Raw genomic sequence first — 25,638 nt, 5'->3', positions numbered from 1 at the left:
GATATGACAGAAGGTTCCTTACTCCAACTGACCGCCTCAGCTCCCATAGGCCTAAATCACGCAACCTAGATGTTTGTTTGGAGTATCATAATCTTCCCCAATAAGAGAAGAAGTGCAACTTTACCTAAGCCAATGAACGTATCAGCTCGCCGCATTGAGGATGGGAGCGCTTACGGCTGTTGATCAGGTTTACCAGGTAGAGAATCCGCCTGCACTGCTTCCCACACACTTCTACAGCCTTGCGCAGGAATACACAGTATAACTCTAGAAGCCATTAACACGTGCATTAATGTCCTAGGTATGTACCTGCTGCTATCAAACATTCATAAAGCGAATTGTGTTTTACCCTGTTCGCTATTCCGGCCGTTTGAGTTAGAGATGTAAAACACTCAGAGAATCAATACGAAATTATCCAGTTTGTAAGAATCAGCCATGGATAGTCCAACAGATTCGTCGCCGTTTGACGGCTCTCCTACGCCAACTCCTCAACTTGGCCTTCCTATGATTGTAATTATGGGTGTAACTGGGTCAGGAAAGAGCTATTTCATCAACAAGCTCGCAGGTCTCCCCGCGGTTGCAGAGGGGGCACGATTGGACTCATGTAGGTCTCGCTACCTAGTACGTATCAGGAGACTATTCTAACAATTAAATGCACAGGCACACAACGATGTGAAGTAGTTCCCGTATCTATTGGCAGCACGCGGACTCTTCTCATCGACACACCCGGTTTCGACGACTCCGACCGCACGGATTCAGATATCCTAACTGAGATTGCAAGGCTACTTGCGAGCCAGTACACTCTCGGCTTCCAGCTAAAAGGGATCATCTATGTTCACCGCATTACGGACAACCGGTATGCGGGGTCGGCTGTGAAGACTTTCGAGATCTTTAGGCGAATTTGCGGAGACGAGGCGATGAAGAACGTCGTTCTTATTACTAGCCGATGGAACGAGGTTGACGAGCCGACTGGGGCGAGCCGGGAGCGTCAACTTCGCGAAAAGTTTGTGAGTAATTTTAAGCCATGCCCTATCGACCGTGTATCACTCGGAACACAAGTAGTTCACTTGGTTGCACAGTTGCTAATCGTACATTACAGTGGGCTTACATGCTCGGTCGAGGCTCGTGCATGAATCGCTTTCACGGTGATCGCGATTCGGCTCGAACCATTGCCGCCCAGCTACTCATCAAGGAAACAGTCACCTTGAAGCTTCAGGAAGAAATGGTCAATGGCGGCTTACAACTAAACGAAACAGCTGCTGGCTCATATGTCAGCGATGGTCTCGACGAGCTAAAAGCCAAGTACGAAAGGGAATTACAAGCGCTTGAGAATCTCCGGAGAGAGCTACAAGAGAGCGACAGGATGATGAAGCGCCAAGTACAGCTGGATATACAGCGCGAGAGGGACCGGCTCAAAAGCGCTGAGCAACAACAGGTCAGTCTTGAACGGGACATCGCCGGGGAGGTCCAAGAGGAAATTAAGAAGGAGACTAAGAGACAAAGGTTCATGAAAGGGCTCGGTAAAGTTCTTCCGTATGCGCCAATGGCTCTAAACATACTGTTCCTATTCGTCGGTGTGCCGCCTGGAGTAGGTGATATATTCACTTCATGGATAGGCGGATTATTGAGCGAGGATTCCTCTAGCTAGATTGTTTACGAACTACCTCTGCGGTGAGTCGTATAGTGAAACGGTTGATTGTATAATTAGTTTTCACCTCAGCTTTGATTTTTTCTTAGTATGCTGTTTAGAATAGACATCTCAATACGATACATATGGGTTGCAATACAATATCACCCAAGTCAGTTATAAAATGAAAGTCTACACCGCTTCAAGTTACGCATCTAACATGCCATTGATTTCACTTTCAAAATACTTATATACCTTAATACATACTTTGAATGTATTTAGGTGAGTATTCATAATGAACGAAGGCTTATGTTGCAAGCACTGTGCCAAGTCCTACAAGCCTCCATACAGGTTTCTGCATCTTACTTGCATGAGAAGCGCGCTACTACCCCCTGTTCCAGAACAGAGGTAATCAAGATTAAAAAGGAAATACTCTCGCGAAACTCCAAAGATGTGGCGAATGGCGGCAGTTAGCACCTAGTTTGGGATTACGTTATAAAGCAGTAGTATAGCAGGGTTTGACCATAAAGAGTTGTTCAGGCTGCCAGATATGGTGCGTTGGGGGCCAAGACGATTCGCTACATAGCTACGTTTTGGTATAGGTAGGCTGCCTGAGTTGATGCTCAGCTCCGTGAAGGCTGCGTGGATGGACTAGATGCACACCGAGCGCATGGTAATAGAGCATACGCCCCTGGGCCAGTCTGCGGTTCTTCCCAAATTGATTCTGCCGTCCCCCCCAGAACCAATTTTCTTTAGCACTCTCCCTCATTGAATTTTGAATCCTATAGGTTAGGCTATTTTCTCTTATTCAACTACTTTCCTGCAAAGTTTATACCTTCCGTAGCAACGATGAATCGGTCAATCCATTCGCGAGATATTCAAGGGTATGAAAGCCATGAAGAACGTGATAATAACAATCAACAAGGGCCGCCAGTGCCTCCTCGGTCTGGAAATAAGCTTTCCAGAAAAGGCATGAGAAGAATTACAGATGATGAGGTAGTTGATGGTAGAGGGTCGAATGATGCGTTCATCATAGACGAATCAAGTAAGCTTGTGATGCTTTCTTATTCCTGTTCTCGAAAACTAACCTACCTTAGGATACCCAGCTCACCCACCAGGGAATGGCCAAGGTCAACGGGGCCAACCCAAGCGTAGTAGTCGTGATACTTCTACACAGGGTACTGGAAACTCATTTTCAGGTTTTCGTGGCGTAGGTAGACCACCTAATATTCTAGCGAGTCACTCTACTAATTGTTACTGTGGATAGATGGTTGACCGTCTTAACTGGGGCGGTCCTTCTCCGGCGGACCTCGCGTGCGAGGAACGCTTCGATAAACTGGAAGCGAAGTACCATCAGACCAAGGAAAAGAATAAGAAGCAACAGATAGAAATGGAACACCTTCAGAACCAGGTCCAAGCGCTGGAGGAGTCAAATCAAATCATCAAAAGACGCAATGACAAGCTGCAGGGCTACGTAGACAATAGAGAGTCTGCCCTAGGGTATCAGGAGTCTGACGAAGCCATCACTTCCAAGTTCCGTAGCTTGTACCATCAAATCAGAACGTGGTCCAACAAGTTCTGCGTCAACAGCGACAAGCCTATCAAACTAGCATTTCCCGACGAAGAGCAGTTCAAGCTTCTTCAACGCGTGCTTCCAATGATGAGCAACGTCGAAGACTGGGCTACCTGTCTCTCCGATAGCAAGCGGCGACGGAAGTTCGTTCGTGGCTGGGTGGCGTTAAATGTCACCGAAACTATGTTTCGAACGTTGCCATCCAAGAGTTACCAGGTAAACACTCGCTTGAAGCTTTCACCACTATAGAGATATTCGGAAGACTAATTCGCACTCCAAACATTATAGTGGGATTCTGGTACCGATTATTGGATCCCGGAACAGACACGTCGGGGACTGGTAGATGTAGAAAGAGCCTTGTTGAACTCAGGTCAGTTCGTCCTCTGATCATGAATGCCGTGGAATGTAAACATAGAAGCTGATACGCAGCGACATTACTAGGACATTCCATAACACTGAGCAACTTCCACCAGTGGCGCGCAATTACCATGGCGCTCCTCGCCAAGACATACCCTAACTTCACCGAGGAAGACGTGATGGCAGAAAACGCAGCAGCCGTGATGAAAGTCATTAGTCCTCTCGGGCACGAGCACGATACCACCCAGCGGCTGATCGAAAACGTCTACAAGCCGGCGCTGGAGCTCTCCCGCTTGCTCAGGCGTCAACGCGCGTCGTGGTCGGTACGTTTCCCGGCTACGAGGCAACAGCCCGTCCCTGGCGGCAATGCAGCTGCGATGCCCACCGCGCTGAGAGCCATCTTCGACGATGCTATTATGAAGGACATGGATCTGGACGAGGAGGAGACCCCGTCGTCAGATCAATACTGCCATAAATACGTCGAGATCATCGTCGGGCCGGCCCTGTTGAAAAGCGGGAACATCGATGGGGAGCAGTATGATATGGAGAATGTGATGGAAAAGGCTGAGGTGTCTTGTGCGCCGGCGCAGTCTTAGTTTCTACATGATTATGCCTCGTATGGCGCCAATGGAATAACTTATGTACCTAGGTAGACTACGTGTCTAGGTTAGGTTAGGTCTAGGTAGTCATTTGTAACAAAGTTATCATATAGGCACTCTTGATTTCACCTATCCGAGATAGAACTTAGTGGTATGATGTTAGATTATAAGACTACGTCAACAACTATGCACTCACGTACTGCTATAAATCCATCGCTATTGTCAACGCTTCAGATACCTACCTGTACTCTAGGTCTTGGTGCAGTAAAGCGTTCTGATTATGTTCCACTATGTCTTGAAACGTTGTAAATATCCATTGAAAATCATAGCCAGACTTCTATGATGCATTCGAATTACTGGAGCAACCATGAAGTTTAATTTTGTTCATTTAATTTTACATTGTATCTCGATTACCCCTATACCTGAGACATTTCATCGTAAGTAGATCATTCCTTTATCAACTTCAACCCTATGCTGTCACTGATAGCATCCCGTACTGTAAGTCTTAAATTCTTTGTTAGACTTCCTAGTGTTAAGCGAAGTCATGTGGGTTCCGTTGCCACGCATACAATATCAAATAGCTACCTACCTAAGGTATACTACATTGCCGTTATACATCATAAGTCATCGTTTGAGTGTTAGTGTATAAAAAGTTCCGCAAGAATGGAATTGTTCTATTTACAGTCGATAATGAAGTCACGGAGTGCCCGGAATCTATCAGCAATGATGCCGAAAAAGAGCCGCTGCTTGAATATGTACTTGGTGCAGACAAATAAAGGAAATTGGAACAATGACCTTTTCGCTATAGTCGGCTTATGCTAGGTGCGACATGAAAACTGATGACGTTTATTCTATAGGTATAGTGGGAGGTACCTTAGCTAAGGGTAACTCTGGAAAGCGGAAAAAAAGGGGGAAATCATATCGGTTTTCGCGCCGACTGTTGATAGGAATTAGTCATGATAGGGGCATATGGATATACTAACTTTAGGTGATAACCGCCCGTAGATCTATGTATATTTGATGTCTGTTATGTTTTACAAACACGTGTTCAACGTGACCATGGTGGCGTGGTATGGTTGCAATCAACTTGATTGAATCAAGCATGAACGCATCCCACTCGAAATGTACTAACCTCATGCATATGTACCTTGGGTTGATTAAGGCTACGGATCATTGCAGCGTCGATCATCTCGGGTGACGCGGAGAAGCTTATTGGTGAAGATCTTTTTCAAGAGAGAAAAAAAGTTCATAAACATACCTCTATATACATTTATAATTTTGCTATGTACGAAACACTTCCCGGTATATACTCTCCAAGGAATGCTTTTTTTGGTTAACTCGTTCTCTATCCCAAAAGGTATCATCCAAATAACCAACCGGATGCCATCTTATTGCCGTATTATAAGCCCTTCCGTAACCCCAATGCCAATTCTACGCAGATGCGAGTGCGAGATAAAATAAAGACGTCGTAATAAATATTTTTTTTAAAAAAAGAAACCACGCTGAGCATCGCCAAAAGGCATGGCATTCGAGAACTAGTAGTCGTAACGGTAGCATAAGTAGCCACCTAATGTATCCATGACGTTGCCAATGGTAGTATCGGCTTTAAGTCCGTTAGAAGAGAGGACGTAATCCAAAGTAATTGGGGTGCATGGGCTGCTAGAGCCGGCACAGCCGTTGATGGATGTGGTGCGCGAGGCATTGGCATTTTGCCAGATGCGGAACGAGTGATCGACGAAGAGATGGTGCATGAAGAAGATCGGGTCTCCGGGTGAAGCCTGGACCTCGGACATAACTGCGCCAACGCCGTTGTGACCATAAGCGTGCGGGCTACGAGTTTCTGTTAGCGAATGTTCATATCGAGTATAGTGAATGAAGTAAGGGATGGAACTTACCCAAGTTCTTGGCAACCCCGCATATCATCGTATGAAGTCCGTGAATTGCAGTCCTGGACGAATTGGGCACTGACGGTACCAGTCAAGCTCTCGTCGACAGCCCGCGAAAGACAATGATTTTGGAACCCGCTGCCGGGGCCAATGTGAAGAGTGAGTCCACCGAATGTCTGCAGCGGCAGTTAGTCTACGTCCAAATTGTATCATTCAGAGTAAAAATGGGAATACTTACGCCTGACTCAATACAGGTTCCTTGGTCATTTGAAGTCTTCCCGGGAAGAGGACCGAAATAATCGTCGGTGAATAGATCCGAATCAGCAAAGTGACCGGCGTCTTTCGTCTCGTCCCACCATGGAAAAGCGGCAGTGAATCCGCATTCGTTTCGCATCAGGTCCTCGAAAGCCGAGACGTAGTATCTGTGCCAAGGCAGGAACACGGCGCTCTGGTGAATGTTATGGGTCATTTGCTGATGTACGGACACGATATCTTCGTAACGGCTTGTTGAGCCTTGGAATCCTCCTGCAGACGGCTTACCCATTAGACATTTGATAGCATTGACAAAGGCTTTCCGGTCAGCTTGGGAGTAATTCCGCCATTCGACGCGAACCTTCGGGTTATTCCGATCGCAGGTGCCGCTAACAGCGGCGTTACTTGTAGCGGCAACCTCGTCCTCTCCGGCAGCAGGAGTCTTATTACCGCCAATAACAATCTTAGGGAAGTTAAACTCGGGTCCATCGCGGAAAGGGCCTTCTATCTTCTCAGCTTCAACATGGGCCTGCTCGGGTGTAATAGTTGGGAAGCTGCCGAACTGTCCAAGGTCGATAAGTTTTAATCGCTTCTCAAGGGAGGGGGGGACAGCCAGAGCCGACACGGCGACGGCGCCGACGAGGGCTTGAATAGCGAGCTCAGATCTCATTGTGGCGGTCAATCAAGATGGGCCGTTGGTCTTCGAGAGAGATTACTATTATTATTATTATTATATTTTGAAAAGCGAAGGTACGGAGAGGATGTTAACACAGATGGAATAGTCAAGCTCAGAGCTACAGGCTAATATTAATATTATTAAGGGAATTAAATGTAAGACAAGATTTCGAATTGATCGTTGGATAGATGTAGTGAAGGAAGGAAGTTCTTTAAATGTTGTGCTCTTCGGAGCCCCAGAAAACAATTGTTGATTGTTGATCCTCATTTTGTATGTATTAAGACAAAACGCCGGTCCCTTTGATAGTACGAAGTATATACTTTAGTTTTTTGGTACTTAGTTGCGTTCAAAGACAAGAAAGGCAATGTTCCGGCACAAAGATCCTAGGAAACGTCATAGCCTCAGAGCAGTGGAAACATTTAGTTAGGAGATCCTAGAAACGGTTGTGACGGGGTTGGCGCTTATACGCTTATACGCTTATGCCAAATAAGGCTGTGAGCTGAACCCCTGACCTGGCAGGGGTATTGCCTTATGTAGGTACTTTATAGGGAATAGAATACACAATAGTAGTAGGTATGCATGCGACTTTAAATGTGACTTTGTCTATCTGTATCATGTTTAATTCCTATGTAGTAGGTATGTATAGTATGCGCAGTATGTGTGTATTATTGTACATTAGGTACCATCGAGCGCCTAGTGCAGCGGCAGAGACCGCAAGTTGTCGACAAATACGAGAATTTGGGAGCGCCGGGCGTCACCACACGTATTTGGCGCATCGCTTTGCTGGCAGGAATACAAAGCCACATGCTGTGTTTGGTCTAGCCCTTGACGATCACCACCGTCTTTACCGTGTAACTGTCGACTCGGCTTCCCAGGCGGGGGACAAAGCGTGGGTCCTTTTCTTTTTTTCAACCATCGATTCTTTGCGTCAGACAGACAATCCCGTTCTCTTGGGACCGGTTTCCACGATAGCGTCCCTTAGACCAAACTCTGCCGGTTGACCCGAGTCCGGCTAGTCCTAGACTCCTGGCAGCGCAACGATCCTTGTGCCCGCCAACGCCAATGCGGGGTTTGCAGTAGTTTTATTCTTATGATTGCCGACTGCCCATATCCTTGAAGCCATCAAAATCCAGATGGCACGTTATGACGTTAAGATCGAGTTGGATAGGTAGGTACCTTAGGTATCTAAGGTAATCCAGATATGAGCCCCAACTATCAAGTCTTAGATGGAGAGGCTAGTTGTATTCACTCTATGAATTTCCCGGTGAACCATTGGCGGCGCAGTCTAGGCCCCTCCTTTACCGTTTATGGCATCCCTCGAGGTTTTATTAATAAGAAACCTGGTTTAAAGACATACCTGATACTGATTCTAACTTTAAACCAAAATAAAACAAAAAGTAAAATAAAATTAAACAACAAATCACCGAAGGGCCGGGCCGTTATCCGAACGGTGTTTGGTACACAGGACAACATGGAGGTCTAGCCATGTATATTTCCGAGTCAAGTTACCTAGTTCTGATCAATCCGTTTGCGGTTTGCAACTAGGTATATGACGTCTCTAGCACTAACACCACCATCCACGTACTTTAGGCAGGTAAGAAAACGTGATATCTAAATCGTGACATATCACGATGCTTACATGAACTTGGATTAGGTACGCTAGTAAAGAAGTAGAGAGAAAACCTTCGGTTATGACTGGCTATCGGAGCTTTCCTGTCACCATATTATCGTCACTATAAGCTGTGATGTTGTATCACCACCAGCTAACAACCCGAAAAAGCTAATGCTAATGCTAATCTCGAAGTTGTTTGCCTATTCCAGTGCAGATCATCGCCAACATGCGATATACGATGCCCCGAGTCAGCCCCCAGCATCCGAAGAGATGGGATATGCGATCACTCATCACTCAGCAGACCAGTCAAGCTATCAACCTCGCTTCGCTTAAGGTAAAAGTCCCTTATGTAAAATGACTTCATCAATTATGCTGCCGGGTTCGTGGCTTATCTTCACGAGGAGATTCTTTTTCTACCTAAAGCACCCTAAAGATTCCCTTAAAAAGTTAGCCCTTAACTCATCGCAGGAGACCCAACCGTGATCCTTCGCCGTAGCGGCGGGGTGAGTGGCATGGGACATTACCGCATTCAGCCTCACCAATTACTGAATCTTGGCAGTCGGTCCGGCCATGACCTACACCACAAGCCTTGAACCTATCGCTTTATCTCACGACACGAGAATTTCGAATATTCATGTCGTCGATGACGCGGGGTACTGATGCGAAATGCTACATGTGACATGGTGAAGGCTGGCTCTTGTTCATCTTCCACGAAAAGATGAAAATTCGGTGTAAGATGAAAATAGAAGATGTACTACAGCTTTACTGTCGTGGAACCTATCGCATTACATACAATGCATAGGACACATCAAGTTCGGTGAAGTTAATTGGTTTGTATCCAGAGTCTCGGGTCCAAAATTCACAGCTCGGTCAGTTTCTTCGTATCCTGTATGCACGAAGGCATTAAATCCCTCGCAACATGCGAACGTCCTTACTCAACCCGGAGACGAGTTTGGCGATACGATATAGCCTGGTTGCTATTCTCCTATTAATACGAACAGTTATGAAGCATTTTATTGCCAGGAAAGCTTCCCAATTCCCCAACAAACCATAGGTACCGCATATCAGACACCTGACGGTTCTGGTAAAATTATTCCGTAAGATTAACGGCACGGGGAGCAATCGTCCCGTGGCAGCACGTATCCGTTGGAAAAACCCGTAGCACCCTGTCCAACTATAAGGTATGTGCCTCGGTTTATCTATTATATACGTACAACAGAGCCAAGCCTGTCCAGAACATAGCTACAAGTTACACCGTCGTAAGATTCTACCTCCAGGTGAGACGGCGTTATCAGAAAAGTTACAAAAGTCATCATCCTTAGACTTTCAACTTGGACCCAAAAATAATAGGGCTGTGCCTGCATGAAGATAGGGGGCCACTAGCAAGTGTGGTAAGTTATTGATAGATCTAAATCTCTGTAGTGGCTAGCGTTGTAAGATGATGGCGAACCACTAATAATTTAATTCGACGGCTTTAACTATTTACTGCATGTCTTATGTTTTAAGCCGGAGGCATTCTGACCGCCACGTAATGTTTAGACGGGTTACCTTAGGTACCTATTGTAGGTACATGAATCAAAGGGCACAAGCCTTAGTAGAACTCAATCACTTAAACAAGTTTCCGTATCCCTTTGGTGACTTGGTAAAAAGAAGAGAACTTTCGTTGGAGTTGTAAACAACTTCAAGTGGAGCCATCTAACGCAACCAAGTCGGGACAGTCCGCATCGCCCTAGTAAACAAACGATGGGAGCTTCAATCAAAGGCCAAGTTCGGGGTGTCCTCGCTGCATTAGTATTCTTGTTCGGGGATGCCATAACAGAAGCTTAGTCAAAAAACCCGCTTGACAATGGATGTCCTACTCTGAGTGGACGTTAATTTGTACCTATAATCCGCTTTATTGTAAGTTGGTTGATGGTCCCATCCAGTTCCTTCGAGCCAATAGCAACATGTCTATTGTCTGTCAGGTACGCGATGCCTAATAAAGAAGCACCCACTTCTCAAAGACTGCCATTGTATTCAAAAGAACGCGTCAGCAATGATGACCGGGTCATTTCCAGCAACCCTCGTAGCGTTTCTAAAAGACATGCCATACGTTCAGTGACATCCCAAATGATCCGGACATGCCTCCCCAGACCAAAGTCGCCTGGCACCAGCTAGGACCGACCAGCGCAGGATTTTCCAAGGGGGATATCGAGTTTATGAAAATAGAAGAATACTTACGAATCAAGTGGCCGTGTTCGGACCCCATGCCCGCACCGTTTGACCCGATAAAATTAGAAGCTGTGATGCAGGCCCGGTTCAAGAGTCGCAATAAAGATAAAGGCACGACTGGGATCAATGCTACGGATTCACCAGGAAACGAGGCCGGGCCACCCGATTTAGACGCTGAGGGGCAATCCCGGATGGACGAACAGGTGTCAGATGTAATCTACCCCGAGGAAGCAAACATCTCCGTCGCATCCGTGTTCGCAGGTGTACCACTTCCTAAGCCAATAGACTCGGGCGAGCAATTCGAAGGATACGACATGGAAGTAACCTTGGAAGCTGCATCATCAGGAAACATCTCACAGGTGAGTCTGAGTCATGGCGTTCAGCCTATGGCGGCTGATATGATCTACTTGGAACCGGAACCGGAACCGGAGCCCGAGCCGGAGTGGGAGCGGGAGCGGGAGTTGAAGCCCGTTCGACGCGGGTCGGCTCCGCGCGTGGGCTCTGGATCCAAACCACCGCTCTCCAGAAGTGCATTCTCCAATGCTCCGAAGCCATGTGCCAAGGACAGATATCTAGACAAAAAGCCCTGCTTGACTTTGGCAGGATATCCGCGACCGCCTAGATATTTTCCCTTCAGAAGCAAAATAGGTTCTAATAAATGATGATGATGATGATGTAATTATTGCGAGCCATCGTATGGTGCCCCAAGAAGCTGTTCGTGAGAATATTGTGTTATTAGGTACCTAAAGTTATCTACCTGTTTCCTGTTAAGAAGTTTCAATGTTGACGAAAAGTAGGATGACAATGATGATATCTTGGGCCTTACCATAAAGAATAGAATAACTTTAGGTAGACAATAAAGGGAATCAGTTTTATTCTCTTCCAACCCGCGTTATGAGTGACCGACCTGCCTAATCGGGAAAATATGCTTGAGCAGCAAGGGTCCGCGAAGACCCGGACTGCCGGGAGAGCGCTATGCCGCAAGATACTTAGATCAAACAAACATAAGAGTGAGATAAAATACCTAGGTAACTCCCAATTTAAAAAGAGACATGTCCCCATCCCTGCCGTTGGGTTGTTCCCGCCGCGTTACTACTCGCCGCTCGGTGAATCGCAGTAAAGAGCAAGAGAAGGTAACCATGACGCGTCTATCGGCGGTTCCATTATTGCTGGGCATCGCTACCCTGGCGAACGTAAGCGCCGGGCTATCCATCTCTCCAAAGAGCGCCGCATTCCCCCAACCGACATGGAAGCGCCTGTCCACGGGAACCGCCGCGCGTTTCCGCGGCCTAGCACCCGTGTCAGACCAGATCGCGTGGGTCTCAGGCACGAGCGGGACCGTCCTCCGGACCACCGACGGCGGCGAGACGTGGGAGCCCGTCGGCCCCCAGTTATCCGAAGCCGACTCCGCGCTCGAGTTCCGGGACATCGAGGCGTGGTCGGCGGAAAAGGCCGTCGTGCTGTCCATCGGCGAGGGCGCCAGCTCGCGCATCTACGCGACGCGCGACGGCGGGGAGACCTGGTCGCAGACGTTTGCGAACGCGGAGCCGGGCGCGTTTTACGACTGCGTCGCGTTCGCGAGCCCGGAGCGCGGGATGGCGGTGAGCGATCCTGTCGACGGCAAGATCCGGCTGATCAAGACGCGCGACGGTGGGGAGACCTGGGATGTTGTCGACGCTGGCGGCATGGTGCCCGCGCTGGAAGGCGAGTCGGGGTTTGCCGCGAGCGGAACGTGTCTCGCGACGGCGGCTGGTCGCTGGTATGTTGCATCTGGGGGGGTTAACCCCGGTCGGGTATTCCGGAGTAGCGATGGGCTTCACTGGGCCGTGTCGGACGCCTCCATAGCTGGTGGCGAGGGTTCTGGTGTCTTCTCGGTGCAATTCCGCGACGCGAAGCATGGCATCGCTGTTGGCGGAAACTACTCGGCACCTACGGGAGCCATTGACAATGCAGCGTGGTCTAAAGATGGCGGTGTAACTTGGGTGCCCTCTACTTCGTTTCCCGGCGGTTACCGCTCTGGATCGTCCTGGGTTCCCGGACGTTGCGGTGTTGCTCTCGCGGTAGGCCCAACAGGTTCGGACTACACGCTCGATGGAGGTAGGAACTGGCATGGATTTGACAATAGTAGCCTTGACAGCGTGGAGTGTGTGAAAGGGGGTATCTGCTGGGCATCCGGGGAGAAGGGTGCAGTGGCACGCCTTGTGTTTGTATAATTCGAAAATGGTAGTTCCCATGGGAAAGAAACGGCCGCCTCCTTATATCGACGTTGATCATGGATTAATTCTGTGGTTATTTTACTTTTATTAGCTTCCAGGTAAGAAAACTGTTAAATATACCAAAATATGTAGGGCTCCTTTTCTGTTCAAGTCTCTAAGTCATGCACAGCACATTATGGACTCCGGGAACAGCTAATCTACTTGATACCTTGAGCACTTTCATGTCTAAAGAGCTTGCTATCTATGACAGTTTCTGGTGGTTTAGGTACTCAGTCGACATAACCAGTTCTCCAGAGTATTTATTGGTAAAAGTTCTCCTGGCATATTGAAGTGTTTCCAGAAAAAGAATTACATTACAAAACCCCTTGCTCCAAGGAGACCTAGGAGGTAGTCAATCCAATAGGACCGGCCTTATCTTGTGACGGCTGTGGACGATAATAGCCGCAGAATTTGGATCTCGTACATTCCACCAACCTCAACTAGGTACCTAACGTCGTTTCCAATGAAAATAATGGCCGCAAACACCTGTGGGAAGTCACTATCAGCACATAAATTGAATAGTATAACATATTATGCTTATCGTGTGTGTCATACATCTCATGTTAAAGCTACAAGAGACCGAATTAGCAAGCCATCCATGGTTACTTGCTTTCGCACTGATAGATATACTCACCAACCACCGTCCTTGATAATTCTTCTCGGGCATCTTTCGCAAAGCATTGTAATTTTGTCTGTGGCAGCCTCTTCGGCTGCTAACCTCGCCCGACGCTGCTCCAATTCTTCTTTTTCTTTTCGTTTCTGGTCGGCGTCTCGTTGATGAGTCTGTATCGGGACTTCGTGTTGGAAGCTCTGGCGGTTGGTCAAGGCGTCGAATGCCTCGCAGGTAAAACCATGGTGCCAGGCAACTCTGTGGCGGACGCAGAAGTAGTCCCTATCGTTGGGGCAGAAAACCCACGGCTGGCTTTCTCTGGGGTTGAGCAGTTGACCTTGCCCGCAACCAAGGGGACACCAAATGAAATTGTCCATATTAGAGAGGATGCCGTTGACTGTTCGTGTTTTATATCTGTTGTAGTGAGTTAGGTTCTGTAAGCACTCCATGGAGCTATGCACCAGTATCAGAGGATTTCGTATTAGAATTTAGACTTACAAGCAAAATAAATCCTTATTTCCGTAGGACTGGATGATAGTGTGATCCAACGGATTTCCACATTCGGGGCATCTGAGCGTATCCACGGAGTGATCTCGAAGTTGAAAATCGACATACTGGGTAACACATTCAATGCAGTAGCCATGGTTACAGTGAAGCGTCAGTGGTATGCTTGGAAAGGCAGTCGCCGGCTTACTTTCAAGGCATACAGGGCATATATATGTGCTTGACGCCATGTTGCTTAGGTGGATACAGGTAGGTACCTAAGGTGTTAGATTAGGTAGTTACAAATTAATAAATTTCTAAAATTGATTTTTTGTAAATGTTCTATGACAAGAGATGTGAGATCCCGCTCGAGTACCCTGTATTGACTTAGGCAATCCATTATATAGTAATTGTTCAGACATCGAGATGTTTGGGGATACTTCGGTGTTTATAGTTTCTTTAACTTTCTGGAACAAGGGAGTAATGTGGTTTAGTTTCCCGAGACTGGTGCATTCGAAGTGAGATTAATAAATCTTGTGGAAAAACCTTAGTAGTTCGATGTCATCAAGTCTCGATTTCGAGGAATGTTCCGCTTCTATGCATGAAATTTAGAATTGAATACCTCTCAATGATTAAGCCCCTTACCGGGAGGCTTCTAAGCTGTGAGGGGTTACATTAAGAGGTTAGATTGCTATCACTAAACACATTTACGAGCCCAATTAAAGCGTGATACGCACTTATTTAATATATGGGTTAACCTTACGGGATAATATAAAGATTTATATGATGAAAATGTTATGGTAATGGCATTATCAATTGGTAACCGGTATCTAGCTCATTATCTGTCCACATGGCTCAACCATGTATATCCTACCATTACTCGAAATCTTGAGGCTTCAGTAGCTGATTACCTAGCAGCTTTCCCATATGCGTCTTCTCAATGCTCTCGCAATTGCGCCGGATCTTCGTGTGGAGGATCTTGAAGAACGTTACCGGGCTGCTCCTTAAGCCTGACTCCCCGCCAATCCTACCGGCGCTGTCTTTGGCTATGAAGCCCTCGGCCGTGATCTCTTCTTCCTCGCCGGGTGTGCTGTAGCTAATGCCCAGAAACCGGCACACACCCACGTATTCTTCGTATGAGCTAAAATACAGCTGCCCCGCGAACAAGTTTAGTTCGGTGATAAGACTTTGCGGCATCTTGCGCGACGCCAGCTTCTCGGGTACCGTGTATAAGTCTAATTTATCGAGATTAGGGTAGCTTGAGTTCGCCCGGGGTGCATATATATGCAAGGCGGTAATGTTAGATTTCTCAATCAGCGGCAATAGGTCGTTTGCTTCAAATGGGCTGATGACCATCATGTACTTTATGGGGCGATCCGCAGAGTCCTCATCGCTAAGGGGCGTACTTGTCAGAATCCATTGAATAGCACGTTGGTATGAATCTAACTGATCCGACGTGCTGCGGCGCTTGACAGTGTTTGCGAAGTCACTAGAGACAAGTAAACCGGTACGAAACTGGGACACGTCGAAACTAGCCCCCGATGAAGTATCGCGCAGGGAAAGGAATGCAGGCATATATCCAGTAGACTTTTCGCGGATGGTGCCAAATTCGACAAATCTTTTGATATCGTCGTGAATTTTATGCATGGCCGGTTCTGCCGGGGGTGGTCTTTGATCTTCCCTCTCCTGTTCGATTTCCGGAGATAGCTCGCGTTCTTCCTCTTCTTGAAGATCGGCCGAATCGAGCCTTAGATTCTTGAACTCCTTACAACGCAAGGTTATTGGGTCCGTGGCTTCCGTATCCGCCGGTTGCGACGACGTGTTGATATCCCCACGAGGCCGATACCGATAATCCAATGTCTTGGCTTCATCTTCAAGATATCTTTCAGCTAGGGCCTTAGTGAGATTTATCTGCTGATCAGAACGTGCATCTGCCCATATTTTCTTGTGCTGTATATTGCGACGACCTTGTTTTGCCCATAATGCCATATTCTTATGGATATCTCTCCAAGTTTCGCCGATTGACCAGTCTAAGATATCTAAGACTGAGATATCCTCATCTTTGGGCAGCCCTGCATCAGCTCTCCACGCTCGAATCTTTCTTTGGATCTCGTCAGGAACGCAGAATACTACCGACTGTCCCTCTCCCAACATCCTCATCCGCATACAAGCTAATACGAGTCAGCCGACAGGGTACCGGTATGAAAATAGGGCGCCGGTTTTTCTTACCTTGCACTAATCTGTCCTTCGTTAAATTTGCCCCCAATGTAACGGCTGCACGGTAATTTCTTGCCAGTTTCAGGTCAGTGCCTCTGGTATGCTGTGATTATTATGGTTAGCAATTGCTTCCTTTAAATGTCACCATATTATAACGGACTGGCGGCAGTCTCGAGAAAACATTTCCTGATATATAAAGGGGCCACAAAATTGAGAGAAAGAACTGCCAACGTCAGGAACATACCGCTTCGTCCAAGAAAACAACACACACATCAAGCCGTGATGCAAATGAGGAAGTATGAAGAGGCTCGAAATGCCCCTTTCTATCAAGGACGCAAATCTCGTCATGGTCGTCCACAAAAATGGCTGCTTCAATTTGGGTGTCGTCTGATGTCTTCTGTAACCACGTCCTTGCCACTTCAAAGTTGTCGAGCTCCAGTATCTGAGCCCCAACATCCAGTATTACTCGCGTGGGTGGATCGAGCTTTGTAATAGTATTCAGTAGTACCTCGGCGACCGATTTTTCACTCTCCTGGCGCGGTGGTAGGAGCGTAACAGAATTCTCAGGACGGAGCAAATTATCTAAGACCAATGCGTTGGTATGTTTCTGGGTTTTCAGATCCAGCTGCTTAACATCAAGTGGTAGTACCTGGCGAGAGTCGTTTGTGCCGCTAAATCCCGTCATTTTATGGGTCTTAACTTCGCCTATATCCCAGCCGGAGGCGGAAAGCCTGTTCGGAAACTCTTTCATCTCCTTTGGGAAGACTAAGTGAGCTAAGAAATAGTCTATGACACCTTTGGCATGTCGAAATGATCTGAATAGAGATTGCGTACATTCGCTATCTTCGAGGTTAATGCCTACCAAGGTTTTGAAGTTCTCGGATAGATCATTTGCATCCTTAACCCACACGCCAAACTCCTGGTCGGCCTGGTATGACCTAACCAGATGCTTAAACGTTTGCAATAAGTCTTCGTAGCTGAGCCCGCCATAGTAGTAACACAAAGAAGTGAGAATAATAACAACGTCTGGGTGGCTGAACTCGGACCTTAGTGACGGGTTGTCTTTCGCTCTGTATGGTACCGCGAGTTGAGTGTTCGGTTGCCTATTTGGATCAAGGCCATAATCAACTCTCCACCGTTTATGCCCAAGAGTAAAGCCCAGTACGCCTCCAGCTATGAGACCTCGCAATAAAAGGAGAGGTTCGCTAGCACCAGTCCAGAATCCGTTTAGGCCTGTATCCTCGACGAGGGCAATGTCTCCGATAGATGGTTCAGCCTCGGTAATGTATCTGATTATTGCTTGACGAATGTGCTCCCGTTGCCTTATAATGGGAAAGCCGGTAAAGCCTGTTTTGCATATACGCTCTGTGACCTGAGCGAGAATCTGATCTGCGGCGCCCCGTTGCAAAATACGGGTCCGTGGGAAACGTCCATGATACGGAGGATAAACCTCTAGGGCATCGGAAAGCTTAGCGCGACTCTCCAAGACAACTTCTTTAACTACATCCAGAACGTGATGGATACACACCCATCTTTCTGGGCTGTATTGGGTTGGGCGTTGTGCACCCATCGTATAAACAAGCTCAAATTTCACGCTGAAGTTCTCGTCGCTCTCATCGACGATATCACGTGCATTGGCATTGAGGTACTCTTGGCTTTCTACCAAGGGACGGCCGATTGCCTCCTTTCCTGTGAGCATACACTCGATACCCATGAGCTTGAAAGATAAGATGTGTTCAGGCTGGAGTAAGAATATTCCCCTGTCCCTTTTGCAGTCCTCTAGCATAGTTCTCATTTGCTGTATCTCGGTTCCTCCAACCTTCACGGCTCGAGAGAATGGCAAATGGTAGATCCGTCGGTCTAGCAGTCCTCCGAGTTTAGAGATAAGCATTTGGTACATCTGCTTAGACTGCGGCTTTCCAACGATTACCCGAACCAAGCGAGAGCCGTCTGCGAGAGCTGTCGCGACCATGGGTACGATGACAGATGATTTCCCTTCGCCCATATTTAACTGCATGACGGCGTTTTTATCCCCTTCGGAGCTTCTCATAGTCTTAGCAATTTGCTCCTGGACTGGACGGATCATAAGGTCGCCTTCTATTTCTAGGAGTAGTGATTCTGGGTAATCCCGAGGTTGCCAGTTCGTATGACCAGGGTTTGCCAGTTCGCTAATTAGGATAGACCGATTGTTAAGTGCATTGAGCAGACGATCTGCTCTCTGTAGCTGAGAAATGGCTACCGCGTAATGGACTATACAGTTCTTCCAGTCATTTCGTAAATTCTGCCACCTGCTTTGACAGAGGTGTTGCAAGAAGAAGCATGGAGAAAGCCTTGGCCATTGGTAGGTTGAGGCTAGAAGAGCTCGTGAAGTAAATTGTTCGCTTCCTTGGTCAGAAATAATAGCGTTGACCATGTTATTATAAGTCTCGTCCACGACCTTCTGACAATTACCACGATGGCAGATAAGAAATCCCTCGATCTCTTGTATGTTTTTCGTCAAACATTTGCTTTTATTGAAGCCTTGTAGCGACTGGGCGCTATTCTTAAGATCTGATACGTAGCGTCTCTCGTATTCAGATTCCATTTGCTCATCTAACCTCAACAACAGCCGAGGAATATTCGACTTCTCTGTAATTCTGTCGCCGACCAAGGACACATATTGCGTCATATCGTCAATGATGCATGGTAATATAGCAGGCGCTGCGGGGATGAATACTTCTTCATTGCTGATAAACCCGGGATTAGTCGGACGATTCCAGCCAGGATCAGGCGAACTAAGTGTAGGAATTCTAGCTTGAAAGACGCCTCGAGGAACACTATGACTGATCTGGTTGAGATACTCCATGAATAGATGGTTGTGATAGCGTGGCCTGAATATCTCAGCCATTCTATGTACGGCTTGATCTGCGTGTATATACCGCCACCATTCCACGCCATCTAATTCAAGGTATGGAGGACGAATTGGACTCTCGCACGGCCATTGAAGTTCGAATTGATGTTTAAGATTTATAGCTGCGTTCGATTTGTTGGTCTCAAATGCTCGGCATCGTCGACTCGCAGCAGCATGATCATTCTCACCCGGAAGTGTCTCTAGTTTAGCTTCAGGACTTTCCCAGAACAAGAAACATGCCTCATCGATAGCTTTGTTTAAAGTTGAACTGCCAAGAGAAAAACCGAGGGGCAGCTGAAAAATATCAGCTTCTGGTGGACTAATCGCAGCCATTCCAGGGATTTTGAAGAAGGATGCCAGAACTTGCATAATCTTCATATCGGTATCATCACTGAATGCAAGTGTGGAAAGCCAGAGCATGACTTTGAATTTGTTAAACTTAGCTTCCCTGCCAACCAATGCCTGGTGTATTCGAATCCAGTGTTCTGCTACGAACCGAGCTGGATTAAGAAGCAATCCGGAATCATAAGTTAGTTTAACACTTTGAGACGAAGTTTCAGTAGACTTAGGCCCATGTATGTCGTGTTCGGAGAGGAAGTTCCAGAGATATCCTCCCAAATCCTCCTCAACAATCTCGCTTAGGCTGAACTGATCTTGCAATACGATTCTTGACATAGAAAAAGCTCGATAAGCCCCTTTAGAAGACTGGTTGTTGTCTCTAGGTTGATAGACTTTGTCAAAGCATGTAGTATGACTCTCTGCGCCGTAACCCGAGACGCGAAACGTAGATGAACGAATATCATCACGGAGCAGAAGACTCTCTTCAACTTTATGTAGAACTGGCGGAGAAACATATGAGCTCGGGTCGAAAAATGCGGACTCATTGGCTTGACGGAATATAGAGAACACAGTCTGGTAAAACCCACTATGCTGGGCTAAAAAGCCGAGGTCTGAGTTCCAATCAACAACCTGCATTTCTGTTAGGTTGGCTGGGTAATAGCGTCTCGCAGGGGTGAGGAGGGCAATTTTCTCTAGTAGCCCAAGGTTATCCTCTGTGAGCCGTATGAAAGACCGCACAGCAGCAGATTTCAAGATAGACAGTGCCTCCTCCGTCCCTGTTTTCCTTGTCAAGGGATCCGGCAAGGGAAAAGAGGTGAGCGCGTGGAGGTATGAAAGTAGTAATCTGCCCTGCAAATTTCCATTGTTGCCGAGCCTCCCAATTAATCCGTCAACGTCGTAAGTGTAAACCTTCGTAGAAGATTGCTTGTCAATGCTAACACATATGTGCTTGTCATGCTTCTTAAATGTTACGTTCCCATTTGAGATAAGGACTTTGCGCCGAACTCGATTATTATTGCCCTTCAACACAAGCTTGCCCCTCTGGAGGCCAACCAGTGTCCCAATGGACTGGTCTTCATCTATCGACATACCTCGGAATTGCTGGGAATATATTGAAGTCTCTCCCTGCTTTAGATAGAACCCTAACTTCAACCTGGGAAGTTCGATGATTAAAGAATTGTCCTGGAATATGATTGGCGCCCAAGTGACGTCTTCGAGGTATTTCAAATGTGTATTGAACACTGCTTTCGTAGTATCGCTGGCAAAGTCGACGAGCAAGGAGTTACCTTTGCGTAGTCGCCAGATTTTGCCTGATACACCCGAACGTACTAATCTCCAGCTATCCTCGGAGTGAGTCCAAGGTTGCTCTTTAGGACAGAACTCAATACAGTCATCAGATTCGCTGTACCAATGGACAAAGTTTTCAACAAATATTGTTGGAAATGAGCCCCGCAGAACAGACCAGGGGACGAGTTCAAACGCTTGATCTTTGGTTACTGCTCGGATGAGAAGTGTCTGAGCTTGTTTATCCAAACCGAAATCCAGATTATCCAAACCGAAATCCAGATTATGTGTGTTGAACGTGTTTTTTGCACTAAATCGCATCCCAGGCACTGGACTTGGCACTACCTCTAGAATTGATTTTCCAAATAGTATGGAATACATGTAATCCGTTTCATATTCTCGAGGTAGTCGGCCCAGAGGAGAGCCATTGACAAGTAGTTTGCCAGTCAAGAGACTGAAGTGGACGTACAAGGCGCCATCCCCGCTATCAAGAGGAGACCGGTTGACAATCCAATGATGGTGAGGCTCCTTTTGTATTGTCCATTCTCCTTTAGCAGGAAATGCAGACCAAGTCTTCTTGATAGCATCATCTAATGCTGGGCTGCCATTCGTTATCACTTCTGCGAGAACACCAAAAGCTCTATATGAAAGCCTCTCCCACCTTCGATGCATAATACTCGTCCAGGTATATGGTTCTTCTGGAATGCAGTTTTGCCCTTCATGAATGACAATACTGCACCGCATCATAGCGCATGCGGAATCGGGCACGGACAAAAGCCTGCGAAGATGCTCTTCCTCGACGTTGAAAGTATCCGCACAGATCAACGCTATCTTGGTCAATCTATCTCGCAGTTCATCCTTCGTGCTATCGCATACGGCGCGTTGAATTTTATCCTCCAAATCGTAAATCCATTGCGAAGCGATCTTTCGAATATCAGCCAAGAATCTGAGACATCTGTCTTTCATGCTTTGCGAAAATGCCAGCGAAAGTAGACGTCTAGCTATGGAAACGAAGATACCATGTGCTTGAAAAGATTGCCAATTCTCTTTAACCCTAAAAAATGCCTTTTCCAGGTTATCCAGTAAGGCACGGGAAAACTGTGCGTCGGCGAGGATTATATGGCTATCTCTTAACACGCTGTGTCCCTTCTGGGGTCCGACTTGGTAGATGCATTGCGAAATAATCAATGCGGTCTCTTCCTTCTTGAAATCTATGCTTGGTGATATGAGTTGCAACAAGATATTTTGCCATTGAATCAGGAAACCCAAAGGAAGAGATGTAAGTGCCTTATATTCCTCAAGAGAAATATATAGAGGGCAGTTTGATTGAGTGGCTATGACCTCGTTCGGCGACGGACCACTGGGCTTTGATGGTACCCGATGAATAAATGGCTGTATCGGCGACATCTCGCCTGCTTGTCCTTTTGGCAATGAGTACGTGCACAGGTGGGCTAATTTATCTGTACATTTGAATGAAGAGACAAAAATATCCTTCGAGTTATCATAATATCGAAACGATAGACCATTCCTGAGACAGACTTCGTCCAGGACCACGGTGGCGATATTTTTCGCATTTCGATGGGTCATCTGATGAGGCTTGGTGTCGGATAACAACATTATTCGTTGACGTTGCATTGGATCAAAGGGCTTGAAGTGCGCGCGTAAAGTCAAGTAGTCGATTAACTTAAGGTTATAGTCCGGTTGCGAACGTACTTCCGTGACAAGTTTCAGGACATCGGAAAGGACGAACACCGTAGTGTCACGCCACTGGCCAAATGCGCAAGGCACTTGGAGTTCAAATATAGTTGACTTTTCCTGTAAATTAATGCTGGGAAGTGGCCACTCGTGTATGTTAATTGTTATACTGTTGGCCTGTTCATCAACGGCACATTTCTCACAGTTCCAAGCACACAAATCTTCACAAACACCCGTGCTTTGATTGACTCTCGGGTCCTTCGTATGCTTAATATTTTGGAGCTTGAGTTGGAGGCCCTTATACTCGTCTGTTTTTCTTTGGAATTCTTCGCACTTTGCTTCCCTATCACGATTCGCCTGGTCGACGATGGAAGCGCGTAGCTCCTGATGTTCAGGAGATTGGTCGAAAAAGCGCACAGAAAAGCAGCTGTCGCTACCAAAACTATTAAGCGCTTCATAAGGGAAGTGAGCTCTAGATTCGCGATCTTTGAGATATTTTTCGACATCGTATAGCCTCGCCATTTGGCCTCTCGTTGGCAAATTTAAATTCAAGAACAGGCTCTGAGGTATCCCTGGTTTGTATTCTTCCAGTAATTCGTAACTTTCTCTTGCTGATTTATCGGATGCAACCCACAGTTCAAGTATGGTAAGAATCATAATGGAGTTTAACTCGGGGTTGCCTTGGTACTTTGAGGACGCATCATGGTAGTAATCTTCAATCAAGTACCCCAGAACCCGGCAGGTTTCGGCACCTCCTTGTTTAGCCACTGTCCAAGCGTTCAGGTGAGAAGCCACCCAAGACTCGAATGCTGCTAGCCTATACATCACGTCGCCATTCGAAGGGGGAGATGCAAGTGAAGGCAGCAGGGAGCTGTTATAGCTGTCAAGGGGGCAGCTTAACGGGACGTCAACGGAATGGTCACTTTCCTGGCGTGCTTTTATACTGTCCAAAAATTTGACAAGTTTCTCGGGAGAGATGTGAGTATCTTTATCAAAATTAAGGTCGCCAAGGCTCTCTAGATTGCTGGGAGTTCGATTTTGTTCCTGAACCTGCGACCATCGATCCCGAAGAGCCTGGTTCGTAGCTAATAAAGTTGACTTAACAAAGTCCATCATCGGGCCGGGGATAGGCCCATTGATTTTATGGTACCGTCTGGAGACTTTGGCGCTCATGGCTACCAAGATATCGCTTGGTAGGTCCTTTGGTACTCGTTCCAAAACATAAGCCATGAAGCATATCATGAACGCTTTGTACGTATGTTCCGGACATGAAGATGAACATGAAGATCGTGTGAATATAAGCTGTAAGACAACACGAATGAGTAGCCACAACGCCGACCTATGCCACGGCAATTTGGAATTACTCCAAAACACTTCCTCACGAGTATTCTTCCAGATCTTGGTCACTTCCGGTCGATCGCCCACAGATAGTAGGAATGCAGAGAAGAGCTCAGTGACCATCTTTGGGTGCGTAGTATCTCGAGGTTCCTCATGCATCTCTTTGGCTTTCTGGACCTGAGGCTGAGCACCATGAGCTGATTGATGTGTCATCTTGTCAAGGGTGCAGGCCAGTGTATCTTGGAACTCGCGAGTTTGGAAGATAGAAAAGGGGACAGAAACTGCCGAACCAGGGAATAGTCGACGCAGTCTCCCTTTCGTTGAAATGACGGCTTGATTGGAAGCAGATAGTTCGAACATTTCGACATGAACGAATGTACCTGATTTCGAGAACATGATGGCACAATTTTGCGCTTGAACATGACATGCAACTGTCATGCCTACATGCAAATGGTTAGCTCAGAGGTTTTATGAGGGTTTCCTTAAAGACTAACCTTCCTGACTGAGGAGTTGAAAGGCCTCGAGGAGTCCTTTTTCGTCAACAGTTAATTTACTTCCAGTGAAAATGTGACTCTGATGAAGGTGCTGCATGGTAGTGATTGCTAAATCCACAGCATCGGTCTCGTGTCCTTCGACATAGCCTCTAAACATGGAGAGAGCTTCAATGACTATCTTTAGTAATGTCTCTTCATGTTGGACCTTGTAATCGTCCCCATGGGGCAACTGTGGTGGAAGAAACACATGATTGATAATGTAGCGGACTTCTTCCCTGGATAGTTTGGCGTGCTCTCCTAGATTGCTATGTGACATTTTTGCTTTATTTGGTTTGAAAAGGACATGAAGCGGAATGTGTAGAGGTCAGGTTGGGTACTCATGAAGTAGTGACTGACTGAATATGGTTACCTTTATCAACGTAGACGGAAGTTGTTTTTAAGAGTGTGAGTGTCCTGGGGAAATGATAAGAGATGAAACGAATAAGATGGAATTTTAAGTCTGGGAGGACTCCCGCGCAAGGCTTTTATGCAGGAAGGCAACGAAGTGTGGTTATCTAGGGCATTATGAGGCTCCAACGCATAGAGAGGCAAACAGAACCTTCCATACTTTACGCGCGTTGGTACGGAGAACTGCAGGCCGGGCTGCGGGCAGCCAACCGCGAATCTGAAATACATAAGGCGTTTTTGGTACCTAAAGCGAAGACATATGAATACGATCTCGATTGACCTGTTATTAGGTACATAAGGCTTGATTCATATACCTACCTAGGTACCGAATATCTTAAGTTAGGTGGTGCCTATATGCCTAGTGAATATATTATCTCAAGTTACCATTTTCCTATGTTGGTAAAGGACTACCTAACTTAGAGGCATGTAGGTCTTAGGCAGCGATGGGGTTACATTACGGGCATTTGAGAGAAGTGAGAAGAAGTGTACCAGGTAGGTAGAGAAATTTAAGTTGAGATACAAGTAAGTTAAGTTAGGTACCTTACTTTAGGTAGGTAACCATATGAAATTATACTCATGTATGGCGTGTTTGTTTTTAAAGGATATGAGCTTATTGTAGAGGACACTACCTCGGTACCTGGTATGAAGGTGTTTGGAGAATCGTATACGAGGCTGTCATGTACCGTACGGCGTACATACTGGTACCTAGTGCTAGGTACCTAAATCTGCCTAGCGATGTACACAGGTACCTAGGTAACTGATGGGTACTCGGTACATGTATTCAAAATATTTAATT

General features: G+C 46.7%; 7 protein-coding genes across 7 annotated transcripts; 4 read left to right on the top strand and 3 right to left on the bottom strand.

The window, feature by feature from the left end:
• Positions 1-64: 64 nt before the first annotated feature.
• On the top strand, positions 65-1,822 carry F4812DRAFT_440711 (P-loop containing nucleoside triphosphate hydrolase protein; the record flags this gene model as incomplete). Its single annotated transcript, XM_047935165.1, has 3 exons — positions 65-601; positions 658-1,004; positions 1,097-1,822. Coding segments are annotated over exons 1-3 (1,061 nt in total), but the record flags the coding sequence as incomplete, so codon positions are not given.
• A 281-nt stretch (positions 1,823-2,103) lies between these two features.
• On the top strand, positions 2,104-4,349 carry F4812DRAFT_440707 (uncharacterized protein). The gene is made up of 5 exons (XM_047935164.1): positions 2,104-2,669; positions 2,722-2,834; positions 2,892-3,413; positions 3,486-3,567; positions 3,639-4,349. The coding sequence occupies exons 1-5, from the start codon at positions 2,474-2,476 to the stop codon at positions 4,148-4,150; spliced, it is 1,425 nt and encodes a 474-aa protein (XP_047787170.1). The 5' UTR covers positions 2,104-2,473; the 3' UTR covers positions 4,151-4,349.
• A 996-nt stretch (positions 4,350-5,345) lies between these two features.
• F4812DRAFT_440702 (Di-copper centre-containing protein) lies at positions 5,346-7,510 on the bottom strand. The gene is made up of 3 exons (XM_047935163.1): positions 6,278-7,510; positions 6,049-6,215; positions 5,346-5,983 (listed from the first exon to the last, which is right to left on the bottom strand). The coding sequence occupies exons 1-3, from the start codon at positions 6,959-6,961 to the stop codon at positions 5,689-5,691; spliced, it is 1,146 nt and encodes a 381-aa protein (XP_047787169.1). The 5' UTR covers positions 6,962-7,510; the 3' UTR covers positions 5,346-5,688.
• Positions 7,511-10,546: 3,036 nt separating this feature from the next.
• F4812DRAFT_142408 (uncharacterized protein) lies at positions 10,547-11,461 on the top strand. Its single transcript, XM_047929638.1, has one exon. The coding sequence runs from the start codon at positions 10,700-10,702 to the stop codon at positions 11,450-11,452; it is 753 nt and encodes a 250-aa protein (XP_047787168.1). The 5' UTR covers positions 10,547-10,699; the 3' UTR covers positions 11,453-11,461.
• Positions 11,462-11,929: 468 nt separating this feature from the next.
• On the top strand, positions 11,930-13,003 carry F4812DRAFT_462176 (oxidoreductase; the record flags this gene model as incomplete). Its single annotated transcript, XM_047937996.1, has 1 exon — positions 11,930-13,003. The coding sequence occupies one exon, from the start codon at positions 11,930-11,932 to the stop codon at positions 13,001-13,003; it is 1,074 nt and encodes a 357-aa protein (XP_047787167.1).
• A 672-nt stretch (positions 13,004-13,675) lies between these two features.
• Positions 13,676-14,298, bottom strand: F4812DRAFT_462175 (uncharacterized protein; the record flags this gene model as incomplete). Its single annotated transcript, XM_047937995.1, has 2 exons — positions 13,676-14,052; positions 14,154-14,298. The coding sequence occupies 2 exons, from the start codon at positions 14,296-14,298 to the stop codon at positions 13,676-13,678; spliced, it is 522 nt and encodes a 173-aa protein (XP_047787166.1).
• A 587-nt stretch (positions 14,299-14,885) lies between these two features.
• Positions 14,886-24,885, bottom strand: F4812DRAFT_440689 (uncharacterized protein). Its single transcript, XM_047935162.1, has 4 exons — positions 24,396-24,885; positions 16,600-24,341; positions 16,368-16,458; positions 14,886-16,309 (listed from the first exon to the last, which is right to left on the bottom strand). Exons 1-4 carry the CDS (start codon positions 24,709-24,711, stop codon positions 15,015-15,017), a joined length of 9,444 nt encoding a protein of 3,147 aa, XP_047787165.1. The 5' UTR covers positions 24,712-24,885; the 3' UTR covers positions 14,886-15,014.
• Positions 24,886-25,638: the final 753 nt, after the last annotated feature.

Source organism: Daldinia caldariorum, assembly GCF_022478825.1.
Source record: "Daldinia caldariorum strain CBS 122874 unplaced genomic scaffold F4812scaffold_17, whole genome shotgun sequence".
NCBI classification, from domain to species: domain Eukaryota; kingdom Fungi; phylum Ascomycota; class Sordariomycetes; order Xylariales; family Hypoxylaceae; genus Daldinia; species Daldinia caldariorum.
The sequence above is the reverse complement of the archived record's forward strand: the minus strand, read 5'-3'. Positions and strand labels throughout refer to the sequence as shown.